Genomic DNA, 14,123 nt, shown 5'->3' with positions numbered 1-14,123 from the left:
TTCCCCTCGTATAATAAAAAAAAGAGGGAAATAAAACCATTTGTGAGTTACACTTTCAAATCTCAAGGTATTTGTAAACCTCATTTGGGGGTTTCCAAGATGTTCACCATGCTTTTCTGAAAAGCATTCATTATTTAAGTTACTAAATATAATGCAAACAAGCTAACAAAATAATTTCCTAGAAAAGAAAATGTTACAGTAAGAAATATGCCCAGTTGGAACCACCAATCAAATTCTCACTTGGACATATGTACAATTTATATACACACAAATGAAAGTACAGCCTGTAATTGTGTTTAATCTTGGAATGTGTCTTCTGCACTTTGCCGAATCCCTGCTGTTGTCTTTTCAAAAGGCTTGTGCCTTCACAGCAAATTTCAAAGAGAAAAGGGCAAAAATTCTGCAAGTACAAAGAGCGGTGAGTGGGGCACATGGGTGTTTACAGTTGAGGCAGTTTATCCACAGGTGTGTCGAATTTGAAGTCGGGAGGAAAGAGATCGGCAGCACGGGGGTAAATGAGACGGTAAGACTGACGGATGGTGACGTCTGCCACTCCAGCAATGTCCCCGATCTCTGCGTGAGAGAAAAATAACTTCATATATCAAGGACACAAACACCAATTTGTTTTTGATCATCACGATATGCGAGTGGATTGTTTTCTCTTACCTTTCTGTGTCTTCTTCTCGGCAGACGCTTGCGAGGCCATATAAATGGCTGCGGCTGCCACTGAGATTGGACTGCGCCCCGGAACCAAGTCCAGCTCCACAGCCTTCCTGGCGATGTAAGTGGCCGCCATTTGCACCTGTTTGGGCAAGCCCAAGTTGGAGCAGAAACGTGACATGAAGTCGCCGGTTGTAATGAGGTCCACACTCGTCTCAAGAGCCTTCAGGATAAGCTTGAAGCAACGGCCAATCTCCTTCTTAGAGATCCGAGACACGGCACAGATTTCTGGGATGGAGGGAGATAAAAAATTATTAAACAAACTTGTATATCAAGACCTGCTTAAATATTAATAGCTAAATATCTTCATCAAGCATAATATTTTCAGTTAATAGCATAATCCTAAAGGTAAAGTACTCAATTTCTGCATCACCAAATGAAGTTACAAAACCACAGTGTTCACACTTTTTGGCAGAATTAACCTACAAATGGCTCACTTATAGTTGTCTCTGCATATTAAAATGGGATTGGAGCAAATGTTTTAATGCAGAAAAGAATTATATACTTAATATCATGATTTCATGTCAAAAGCTCAGTAAATTAGTCTATCCATCACCAACATCATAAAAAAAAAGGTAACACTTTATTTTACAGTGTCCTTGTTACATATTTTACATGTACTTACCATAGTAATAGGCATAAGGCATAATTACATGCAACTAACCCTCAACCAAACCCTAATCCTACCCTAACCCTATAGTAAGTACATGTTGTTAAATAATATTACACAGTACTTATATATAATTACACTGTAACAATGACACCTTAAAATAAAGTGTAACCAAAAAAAACACAAAAAATGCAGGTTTTACCTTTAAATGTTCTAGGGACGCCCTCCTGTCTGCACGCTATGTAAAGGCAGGCCGAAGCGATCGCATCATTACTTCTGCCTTTCAGACTTTTCTGTTCGTAAACCTGTTTGAACAAGTTGTTTGTTCGGTCCTGTAACAGAGAAAACCAATTTTAAACAGGGCCACTTCACTGACACTGTGTCCGAAATCGTAATACTTTCTTACTATATAGTATGCGAAAAACAGTACACCAAAAGAGTAGTATGTCCGAATACATAGTATTCAAAAAACAGTAGGCGAAAAGTCCCTGGATGACCTACTACTTCTGCCGAGATACCGAAGTGCGCATTCGATGACCGCTTTACTATCCCATGAGGCAACTGGAGGGGATTTATGAATGGAAGTGAAGCGACGCAACTGACGCTGGTACGCCAGGTTACAGTAACAACATGGCCGATGTAGTACGTCCGAATTTCATTCATACTACGCATATTCATACTATATAGTAGGGCTGGGCGGTATATCGAATTTGAACTATATCGATATATTTTTTAGAAACGATATGGAATGAGGCAATACCGTTTATATCGATAGTAGTTTGATACGAGCACATCTGAAAAATAGCGGAGGACGCAGTGTGAGCTGCTGCAGTGAAAGTACATAGTACAATTTGTCCTAAACATGACACAAGCTTATATTAATGACTTCAAAATAACTGGTAAGATACAGTTAACAAGTTTAAAGCAGCTTGACCTGTCAGATGCTCTGACAGATACTGTTGCTGACTGACAGATAAATACTTGCGCTTTCCACAGTGCTTAACTTACATTTCACAGTTATATTCTCCATCTATAAATGTCAAAGTCAAACAAATAGTCCATTTCACTGTCAGGAGAGGGCGAGCCTTCTACAAGTGAATCTCCGCTAAAATTCAAGCTTCCGTGAATGAGCGCCGCCGCGCGGATGCGTGCCACACAGACTGAGCACAATAGAATAGTAGCACAATAATTCTGACTAAAATATACATATTGCTAAAATATTTGTTGGAGACAACAAATGTGCCATACGTGGAATTTTAAACCTAAAAGTATATTTTTATGAAAGTGACCATTATAAAGGGGTAATCAAATGCAGGCTAATATAATTAGTTTGTACTTTTGTTTTTATTTTCATTTTTAGTTTAGCCTTTAGTCAATTTTATTGTAAATTTGGATTGTAATGTTACAATGTTAGAATGTAATGTGATTTTAACCACCTTTTTGCACATAATATATTGCATAACCTACATTACATTCACTATATTTGTTTCCTTCAATATCAACATTGTTTGTAGGATATCATTGGGCATATTTTCTTTATCAAAATAGAAAAACATAGAAAGTACGGAGATATATATCGTATATCACCATTTAACCAAAAAATACGGAGATATGATTTTTTTGGCCATATCGCCCAGCCCTACTATATACAAATACATATTTTTTAACAGCTGCAAAGTAAATTCAAAATCAAATGTAGTACCTACTAAGAGTATGTGATTTCGGAAAGTGGGAAACTCAGAATTCTAGATGATACACGAGTTGCCGACATCATAAGGAGTGTATCAATGTGAAACATGGTGGAAAGGAACATTAATTTATAATATATCAAATCTAAAATAATATATCTATATATAAAGATCAGTGAGCAGAAAGCAATTTACATTCTGTATTTCAATCATTTTAAAGGTGTTATGTACAAAGCAGCTTATAAACAACAAATGTAAAGTTAACCACTCAAGTTTTGATTTATAAAATATAATATAAAATATATAAATGTGATAGAAATAAATAGGTTGCATAATTAAGCTGTAGTTATTTAGGTTTATTGTTCATAATTCTTTAGTTTGGTTGAGGCTCCTTCCGTGTTGTGCATAATTACATTATTTGCATAATTACGTTACCCTCTAATTCAATAACAGTAGGCTGGAACACTCACAATGATGTTCCTGGGGAGATTGATCCTGTCGGCCATGGTGCTGATCTCTTTGAAGGCATTCAGCATGGCTCGATCAGAGCTACTCATGGTTCTCCGATTCTGGTACTTGGAATTTCCAAACTCATCAAAGCTCGCTGCACCTGTTCCCTGAAATAGCATAAGGAAAATATATTTAAAAAAACATGACGAGAACACCAAAACACAAAATCAATAGGTAGACAAGTTCCTTACTTTGCTGATCATGGTGGTGAGGTCACCTCCATTGAGGAGAGGGTTCTGGGCGTCACCAACGCGAGACGGGTCTTTAGTTGCTTTCTCATTGGTGAACGTTCTCCATTCTGACCCTACATCAATTACACGGTCACCTGCAAAAGAAAGGAAATGCACTCTTATCGTCTTATTGTTTAAGTCAGCGATGAAAAAACATCCACTCAAAGCTCTAATATTCAGGTGGAAACTCATACCTACTACAAGGCCACATTCAGGGCAGATCATGTCTCCTGCCCTGTAGTCCTCCACCAGCTGTGCATCGGGGTGATTGGGGCATTGCACCTTGGGAAGAGAGTCTCCACTGAAACAGACAAGATTCCAAAGGTCAGGAAAAATCTACATGAACTCTGTTGACGTGAGAAAACAATGGTTTGTCTGTGGATTAGGATACAGTAAACAGTATAGGAAGACGCCCAAACATTCTTCTAAAGCAGGTGCATATAAAAAAGAAAAGTTTATTTTTTAATTATATCGATTAATTAGAGATGGTTCTTGCGGCATCATTTTTTCAAACACAGCAGAACCACAGAGTACATATGCAACTCTAAATACTGCAAACTAGACTTATTCCAATATATTGTTTGAAATTATTATTACTACTACTACTATTATTGAATATGCCATATGCCCAGTTATGGGTTTGTTCCTATTATTTGTAGATCTATAAAATATCAACAAAAAAATAATGTTTTGAGTGTTTTCATAATTTATCCATAGTTTAACTACAACTACACAATAACGTCTTCATTAATTATTAAAGATTAACAAAATATAATCTTCCAGCTGTTTAAATTAAAAAAATAAAAAATAACAGTGGACTAAAGGGAGGATTGGACTTTTACAGCAGATGTTGTAGCCTCTACAACCCAGACATGAGTTAGCACAGATAAAAAGCATTATTTATTGGATAAATAATCAATCGGCATCACTTCCTGAGAGTTTTCAAGTGTCCCTCTCGTTACTTAATGTACGTGTAGTTAGCGCTGTTAGCTCTGTGACGACTGTTATTCGGTTCGATTTTGACAGATATCTCAACCTTCCACGCAGATTTAAAATAACAACTCAGACGGCTAGTCTTTCAAAATCACTTGCTGCCTTCATTTTGTCTTATTTCATGAGATACGAACGGCTAGCCAACATGCGCTAGCAGAAAATGACAGTGTTCATTTCCCAAGACCTCCTTTATACGCATCACGTCACGATGACAACAAACTTCGACAAAAAGCCTATAGAGGCCCACACCGGAAAGATTCAAAGGTCATTTATGCCATACGTTTACAATTGATATCAAAGAGGAACCAAACTAGCAGAAATGTAACTAACCGGCTCGTTGACGCCATACTGTTAGTATCTGTTGTCCACGGCAGTGACTCTATGGTGAACACAATGGACGCCGGCTACCCCTATTTATAGGTTTTCTAAGTCACGTGTACAACGGCGGAGACGGAGAGCCACAAGTGACAAACTTAAGAATTTATGATTCGGCAAATTTTTCATGTCAACAACATGTGGCAATTTAACAATTTAAAGTTTCAAATGGGCAATTTGAACCTTAAAATGCAGGAATTCAATTTGTAATATTTTCAGATAAAGTAGCCTCTTCATTTGATATTCCAGGAATTCAATTAAGGTGTCTTGATCATGTAAAAGGGATAGTTCACCCAAAAAGGAAAATGTTGTCATAATTTACTCATGTTGTTCCAAACCTGAGTTTCTTTCTTCTGTTGAACACAAAAGAAGATATTTTGAAGAATGTTTCTAACCAGACAGTTGACGGCACACAATGACTATAGTATTTTTTTTCCTACTATGGAAATCAATGGCTACAGTCAACAGTCTGGTTACCAACATTCTTCAAAATATCTTCTTTTGTGTTCAACAGAAGAAAGAATACGGGTTTGGAACCACTTGTGAGTGAGTAAGTATTGATAAAATTGAACCATCCCTTTAACATTTCACATTTGATTAGCTATCCTCAAATAAAATTCTTTGTATTAAAATTAGGTTTGTAAAAGTTAATCTAAAACGAACTAGTGAAAAATATTCATGGAAATAGTATGCATAAACTACCCATATTTTTTGAAGTGACAGTCCCAGAAGAAGCAGGTTAGACACACACACACACACACACACACACACACACACACACACACACACACACACACACACACACACACACACACACACACACACACACACACACACACACACACACACACACACACACACACACACACACACACACACACACACACACACACACAATCTAAAATATAGGCCTAGTTAAAATTTCATAAATTATAGGCCAACCGACATGTTTGAGTCTGGCCTACAATTTGCCTCTAATTGTGTAATTTTGACTCAAATGTGTTCTTAAATAGTACAGAATAATAAACTACATTGTCTGGACTGAAACATAACACAGGTGCAGAATTGCACATGGCTTTTTTTCTACAATGGAAAATGCACGTGATTTGTCTCATTTTAAAACAATTGGTCACGTTTCTGCTGTTTACTGGCAAGGCTTTTAAAGTTCCTATTTGAGAATTATATACCATCCCTAAATTCATGAATCATTTAGCTTAATAATGCAGATGTGTCAAACAAAGTTATTATGGGTTTAATTCCATTTGTAGTGCTCTTAAAAACCAAGGGTTGGGCCCTCTTATAAACCATCCATGGTGAGAACACTCATATCTCTCTAAAGGGATCATCTTTCTAATGACACTCAACAGCACTATAGATGCAAATACACTGATAAACAGGTGGTGACACTTTTATGGCAACTGCATGTGTAAAACAAAATGTGCTGCTGAACTTGCATAAAGAATAGAAATCTATATGTCATTCCTCATTGCCTTGGGCTTCTGTTCATGAAAATAACTGTGCATGCCATAAATAGATTAAATATCATGTTATTTTATGAAAAAGAATGATTAAAAGCATCCAAAACACTGGGCGGAAAAAATTAAATGACAGAAGAGGAAGAAAAACAAGCGTGTTCATGATTCAGCCAGACAAAATAAAGCTATGTTCCTCTTACAAACTAGCTGAAACTTGAAAAAAACATTTAGGGTGGTTGATTTTACCAAGACATTTCCTGCACCCTGTGCCAGCCAAACAATGCTGCACTGGGTCCTAGTTTCCTCATAAAAGAAAGAAAGAAGAAAAAAGAAGAAGAATGAGCTCACGGGGTTAGTCTCAATTATTAAATGGTTATGGCTGTCAGAATTGTAATATTTCACAGACTCCACTTATAATTGAAAATACACCTTTATGTAAGACAATGCTTTTTGTACAGGGCGCGTCTTCTGGGCTAAAGGGCTATTTGGTGATAATTCACCTTATCCGGTGGGTTCATAAACGCTACGCAGTCACCGTCCAATGAGATACGCAGTTGACGAGCGGAACAACTTCGTCATTTTGACTGCTGAACTACAAGTCGGAGCAAGTCGGACAAAGAATCGCATATTTTAAACCTCTCGCCGAGTTCAGACTTCTGTGGACAGAGTGTGCAGTCCTTGACGGACATTACATTACTATGCTGAAAGAAGATTGTTTGGTGGCGATTGTGTATTTGACTTTTGTAGTCCGTTTCCTGCTCAACGTCAACTTTTGTCAAATCTAGCGTCTACAGCAATATGACAACGATAACAGTGCGTGCTCTTCTATCCCAGTGAAAACACCAGCAGAGACAGTAAGTAGACCGCTTTACTATCTGGGTCTTTGAGGCTTATTTCTTCCTGCTTCCTAGAAATATATTATTCCCTGGGGTTGCAGGTTATGTTAGTTCACTTCGCGTTTTAGACTCGATCTACATTATATGTAGATCCTGACATTACTGTGCAAATACGAATATGAATATTTCTATTTTAAGACGTATCATAGCCTGATATTAACCATTTTAGAACAACCTGGAAACGTTTTCCATTTACTGGGTCATCGATTAAATGGGTCCATTTCCATTCTGAAAAGGTTATTTAAAAAAAGTTTAATAATAATAATAATAATAATTTAATAAAAATAATGAATTAATTACTTAAAAATAGTAACATGGTTGTCAGTTTTGTAGTTAAATAAGTCATTTGTCATTTTGCAAGGTGTTCTTTAGACGGAGAATTTAACTGACATTAAATTAAAACATAGCCTAGTTTTCTGTATTTTTTTTTTTAAAGATCGCCCTCTACTGACAAATGTAACAGATATGAATTTAAGTAAGGGAGGAAGCCTGAAATTGTCCTGAAAAGTTCACTATGCCTTCAAAATAAAGGCACATAAGGCACTCATTTTATGGAATGACCATCTATGTAATCACCTTAAAGTCAGAATAATGGGCTGGGCTTGTATATTTCTTAAAATAAATAAATAGTTAACACAGACCATTCTAATGATTAACAGCTGTCATGTGTTTCCAGACTATTTCTCAGGCAACAGTCTGAGAAAATAGCAGGCAACGAATAAAGCTGCACTCGAATTGTGTGCATGCCACTAGGAGTACGTTTATAAACAGAATTGGGATATTAATACCACATTGGCTGCTAAAAATGTTTTAACCTGGAATCATAAAACATATCCAAAGTGTATGGACACGTGTTTTTCATGCCACACGAACATGTAAGACGTTGCAGTGAAGTGTCATTTCAAACATTACACACTCTTGAGATGGTTCGGACCTTTCATGTTGTAACTTGAAGCCACATGTGGCTAGCAGGTATTTGACGAATAGTGCAAACTGCACAGTCAGTACATGCACTCTGGTTAACTCACTCATTTATATACACATTTGTACATTGTCGCTTTCAATTAAAGAATCTGCTAAATGACTAAATGTAGCCTAAATCTACTCTTTAAAATATGGTATTTGTTTATTTTATCTGGGATTAAACACCCAAGACTTTCAAATGTGTACATCATTAACATTTGAGACATGAAGTTAAAGACTCAAATTAGTTCTGTTCAAACATGCACTGACTGCACTGCTCTTTATTACAGGGATGTTTAGTCTCACTGAAGTTGCCTCCCTTAATGACATCCAGCCAACCTACCGTATTCTGAAACCATGGTGGGATGTGTTCATGGATTATATTGGGGTGATAATGTTAATGTTAGCCATCTTTTCTGGGACTATGCAGTTATCCAAAGACCAAGTGGCATGTCTTCCCATTCTTGAGGAAAGCACAAACCCTAAGGAAGCACAAAATCTACCAGAATGTTCCACATCACTTCTGGCGACTGCACCCACACCCACAGCCACTAAAGACCTTCCTGACAGCGTTGCACATGAACTTCTTAACACTCAATCTACCCCCTTAAAAGGAGAGGGTATGAAGTCTCAACCTGAACCCAGAGGACGTAAAACCAACCTGGACTATCAGCAGTATATTTTTGTCAACCAAATGTGCTACCATGATGCCCTACCATGGTATAACAAATACTTTCCTTACCTTGCCCTCATACACACCATAATGCTGATGGTAAGCAGCAATTTTTGGTTCAAATACCCAAAGACCAGCTCAAAGATTGAACACTTTGTTTCCATTTTGGGACGGTGCTTTGAATCGCCATGGACGACGAAAGCTTTGTCCGAAACCGCTTGTGAAGATTCTGAGGAAAACAAGCAAAGGTTCACAAGCGGTGCGGTTTACAAAAAACATGTATCCTCAGAGGACAGCAGTCAGTCTACTCCTTTAATGGAAACTCCAACGGTACAGTTTCCTACCGAAAAGCTCATTGCAGAAGCTCCCAGCCTGACCACCTTAGACAAAAAAGATGGAGAACAGGCCAAGGCTCTTTTTGAGAAAGTGCGAAAATTTCGAGCTCACATCGAAGACAGTGACTTCATCTACAAACTCTATGTGGCTCAGACTGCAATAAAAGCACTGAAGATCATTTTGATTTTGAGCTATACGTCAACATTTGCCTCACATATCAGTTTCTGCCATATATGCCATCCTAAAATCGAAAGTTTGACCGGGTATGATCAATTCATTTGCACGCACAACATGGCATTCATGTTAAGGAAACTTCTCTTCACCTTCATGGCTATGATATGTCTCTATGGACTGGTGTGTTTGTATACACTCTACTGGCTCTTCAGGAGACCTCTTAAGGAGTACTCTTTTGAAAAAGTCAGAGAGGAAAGTAGCTTTAGTGATATTCCTGATGTCAAGAATGACTTTGCATTTCTCCTACACATGGTTGACCAATATGATCAGCTGTACTCCAAGCGATTTGGTGTATTTCTCTCCGAGGTCAGTGAGAACAAACTACGAGAAATTAGCCTTAACCACGAGTGGACGTTTGAAAAACTACGTCAGCATGTGACATCCAATGCTCAAGATGAACAAGAACTTCACCTCTTTATGCTGTCAGGACTCCCTAATGCAGTATTTGACCTCACCGATCTGGAAGTCCTCAAGTTAGAGCTTATTCCTGAGGTCAGAATTTCAGCCAAAGTTTCTCAGATGACCAACCTACGGGAAATACATCTATATAACTGCCCTGCTAAAGTCGAACAATCCGCTTTCACTTTTCTCCGCGACCATCTGCGATGCCTTCACATTAAGTTTACTGATGTTGCAGAAATCCCAACGTGGATTTATCTTTTGAGGAGCCTCAAGGAACTGAACCTAATTGGGAACCTGAACTCTGAACACAACAAGATGATTGGTTTGGAGTCACTGAGAGATCTGAGACACTTGCGGACATTGTATCTCAAAAGCAATCTTAACAAAATACCCACAAATCTAACAGAACTGTCGCCACATCTCGTCAAACTGGTGATTCACAATGATGGGACTAAATTACTGGTACTGAACAGTCTCAAGAAGATGACCAGCCTAGTGGATTTGGATCTCCAGAACTGTGATTTGGAGAGGATCCCCCATGCCATCTTTAGTTTGGCTAACTTGCAAGAACTGGATTTGAAGAATAACAATATCCGGACCATTGAGGAAATCATCAGCTTTCAGCACCTAAGAAGATTGGTGTGCCTCAAGCTGTGGTACAACAAGATCACTGCCATTCCACCATCGATAGGCCTAGTAAAGAGTCTGGAGTCCCTCATTATCTGTCACAATAAACTGGAGACCCTTCCTCCAGCTTTGTTTCATCTGCCCAAACTGAGGCACATTGACCTCAGCAACAACTCCATCTCAAGTATACCAGTGGAGGTTGGACACCTTCACAACCTTCAACATTTTGCTATCACAGGGAACAAGGTAGAAGTTCTGCCTAATCAACTGTTTAAATGTTCCAAACTGAAGGTTTTATTGGTGGGTCATAACAGCATCACCTCCATCCCAGAGTCCATTGGGCAGTTAGTTCAGCTGTCCCAACTTGAGCTCAAAGGGAACTGCTTAGATTGCCTTCCATTTCAGCTTGGCCAGTGTCACCTTCTTCGGAAAAACCTCCTCTTCGTGGAGGATCATCTTTTTGACACACTGCCTCTTGAGGTCAAGGAAAGTATCAGTAGTGACTAATGGAACTCTTCAGAATGGATTTAAGCATTATAAATGATAATTCGCTCTAATCGGTTGATGAAAATATAATCAAACTAGCCAAATATATTTAATAAATGAACACGCAAGGGGCGGAATGTGGACACTCTTATAAATGATGGACGTTTCGATTCTTTGGAAATCTGCTGAAATTTCAAGGACCTGCTAATATGTCATCAACGTATGTTCTAGAAATGGGCCTCAAAGACAGGAAGCAAAAAAATTTGTTGCAAAATATAACAGGAACTTTGCAAATAACAGGTTTGTGTTTGCTTTTGTTTGCCTATTAGCACAGGTATGTTTAGTTTCAATTATGTTCTGTTACACATTTACTTGTATATTGTTTATTGTTATTTATATACATTTAAGTTACTATATTTAATATGCAGACTGATGTGTATTTTAAAGGGATAGTGCACACTAAAATGAAAATTCTGTCATCATTTACTCACCCTCATGTTGTTCCAACCATGTATGACTTTCTTACTAATGTGGAACACAAAAGATGAAATTTCAAAGAATGTTTCTACTGTTGTTTTGTCCATCAGTGGGGCCCAAAACAACATTCTACCCCACAGACTTGCATTGTATGGACTGAAAAAAACATTTTTTTTAAATATATACTTCTATGTTCTGCAAAAGATAGAAAGTCATACAGTTTGAACAACACAAGGTTGAGTGAATTATGGCAGAATAACCATTTCTTGGTGAACTATGTATAAAGGTCAGTAGTTATCCTAAATGTCCTAAATTTTCAAAAGTGTCTATCAGCACCAGTTTTCAGCAAAGTCTTTAATTATGAAAACCAACTTAATTTTGAACAAAATGCTTTTATATGTATCACGTATTTCTTACGATTTAGTTTAGGAGCAGTGCTTATCAACATTTTATAAAATCTCAAAGACATGATCTGACATGATGACAGACGTTATGAAAGTTCACATGTTCTCTTTAGCAATAACTGCAAAATTGCAACACGCTTTTGAGTCTGAGAATGTATTTTGAATTTCCTTTGTTAACAGTGAAACATATACACTTTATTTTTGCTGTATTGTGATGATAAGAGGCCTATCAAGGACTAAGAAATGCCAGTTGGGGGGGGATGTGCATGCTGCACTTCATGATTACAACCACAGTGACCTTGTAAAGCTGCTCGAGGTTTACTTATGCATTGTCGTAATGACTTTATCTTAGAATATGCCACATGCTTGGCAAAGAACATCTGGTAAGACTGCCCTTTGCAATGTAATTATTAATGTCTTATTTTTTTCCGTTTTCTGATTTTTATTATTAAATGTTGCGTATAAACTAGGTTTGGATATGTGTTACAGTGTTTTAAAAGTACAATGGTACAAAGGTTTCAACCTGTAGTTTGAGCACTAAAAACTGATATTTACAAAGAACGATACCTGCAAATATCACAAATTAAATTAACTTGATTTACGAGAATCTGACTTCTGCTTTTTGTACTCTAATTGATTTTGGCTCGACAGTCAAACATGCACACTCTACTTGAGTAAATTCAAGTATTTAAATACTACACTTTTGCCTTCATACTTGTTTCAACTTGTCTGCCGCCTTCTTTCAAATTCAAGCACGTTGGTTTGAGTATTTGCCCACCCCCTTCCAGTTGGCTTTGCTGTTGTTTCCCCAAGACATTTCTACACCTTTATAACCATGTTTGTAGTTACAGCTGGGGAAAAATTTGCCCTAGACACAGAGCCCTTCAGTTACTTCAATGTGATAATTAGGACCCTTCTGCTCATGTTTCATTTGAAGAAAAAAGAAGTATATGGGGGAAAAACTACTTAGAGAATTTATATACTCATAAACTTCTCAGGATCTGGTTAAAACCACAAGTTTTTCACATGACTGGATGATTTTGCTTTCTGCATGTATTCCAGTATCACTAGTAGTGTTTTTACAATGTCGTTTGATTATCTAGGTTATTAGACTCATCTGCTAGCACTGTTGGCAATATGCAAATTATGTGGTGTAATCTGTTAATATCAACAATTACAAAGTAAGTTACATTCATAACTTAACATACCAACAAGCTGAAGACGACAAAAACATTTTATTCTGAACAGCAAAAATGTTTATAGTGATTTACATTTTTCACATAAATTACCTAAAAAGGTTTATACACAAAAATATCTGAACTGTAAAAAATGGCCTACACAAGTAACAGTTAATGTTTTTTTTTTTGTTTTGTTTTTTTGCACACATGGCAAACTTACAGATTTAAGATAAAATCAAAACAGGGTAATAAGTGAAAACCAAAATGTTACCAGAGCGGAAACGGTGTAAACAGGGAGTTATGACATGCATACTGTCTGAACCGCTAAATATCAATAGAACAGGATGTTTTACACAATGACTGATGTGTTGGCATGAGTTAAACTTCTGAATCAAGTAAATATATAGACTTACATTTTTACACATATGCATCATATGTGCACCTTCCAAGGCTCGTGGATGGGACAACAAAAAGACAAAATTGTGTTTGTTCTCAAATTAAAATGGCTTGTTATAAAAATCCACAAACATAATCATTTCAGTTTTTGTAGAGCATAGGTCTGTGATGATGACAGATTAAACTCAATGTGAGAAGCATCTGAGGTAAAGGTTGTCTTTTGGAGGTGAGTTCCACTGAAATCTCAACATATTCACCCACCATTCGTACGTTCTTTGACCATGTACAACACCAGCACAATGTAACAATATCTAAAAAGCGGTCTGTGATAAGAATGGATCCTCATTCAGATTAAAACCAGAAGTCCTTACTGATGGCAATATAAAATTTAAACCAAATAACCAAACAATGTACACACAAGTGATATTTCAAGGACAATCTGTGTGTGTG

At 37.2% G+C, this 14,123-nt stretch overlaps 2 protein-coding genes across 3 annotated transcripts; one reads left to right on the top strand and one right to left on the bottom strand.

The window, feature by feature from the left end:
- Positions 1-206: 206 nt before the first annotated feature.
- Positions 207-5,171, bottom strand: gtf2b (general transcription factor IIB). Its single transcript, XM_079877762.1, has 7 exons — positions 5,082-5,171; positions 3,953-4,059; positions 3,720-3,853; positions 3,489-3,635; positions 1,533-1,662; positions 667-948; positions 207-573 (listed from the first exon to the last, which is right to left on the bottom strand). The coding sequence occupies exons 1-7, from the start codon at positions 5,096-5,098 to the stop codon at positions 440-442; spliced, it is 951 nt and encodes a 316-aa protein (XP_079733888.1). The 5' UTR covers positions 5,099-5,171; the 3' UTR covers positions 207-439.
- A 1,725-nt stretch (positions 5,172-6,896) lies between these two features.
- lrrc8da (leucine rich repeat containing 8 VRAC subunit Da) lies at positions 6,897-11,247 on the top strand. 2 transcript variants are annotated; one of them, XM_079876089.1, is made up of 3 exons: positions 6,897-6,952; positions 7,060-7,455; positions 8,751-11,247. In XM_079876089.1, the coding sequence occupies exon 3, from the start codon at positions 8,753-8,755 to the stop codon at positions 11,237-11,239; it is 2,487 nt and encodes an 828-aa protein (XP_079732215.1). In that variant the 5' UTR covers positions 6,897-6,952; positions 7,060-7,455; positions 8,751-8,752; the 3' UTR covers positions 11,240-11,247. The 2 variants fall into 2 exon arrangements, with proteins under 2 accessions (XP_079732215.1, XP_079732216.1); XM_079876090.1 differs by having other exon boundaries at positions 6,934-7,455.
- The last annotated feature ends 2,876 nt before the right edge of the window (positions 11,248-14,123 follow it).

Source organism: Squalius cephalus, assembly GCF_949319135.1.
Source record: "Squalius cephalus genome assembly, chromosome: 7".
Classification (NCBI taxonomy): Eukaryota; Metazoa; Chordata; class Actinopteri; order Cypriniformes; family Leuciscidae; genus Squalius; species Squalius cephalus.
Note: the sequence above shows the minus strand (reverse complement) of the source record. Positions and strands in the feature narration are given on the sequence as shown.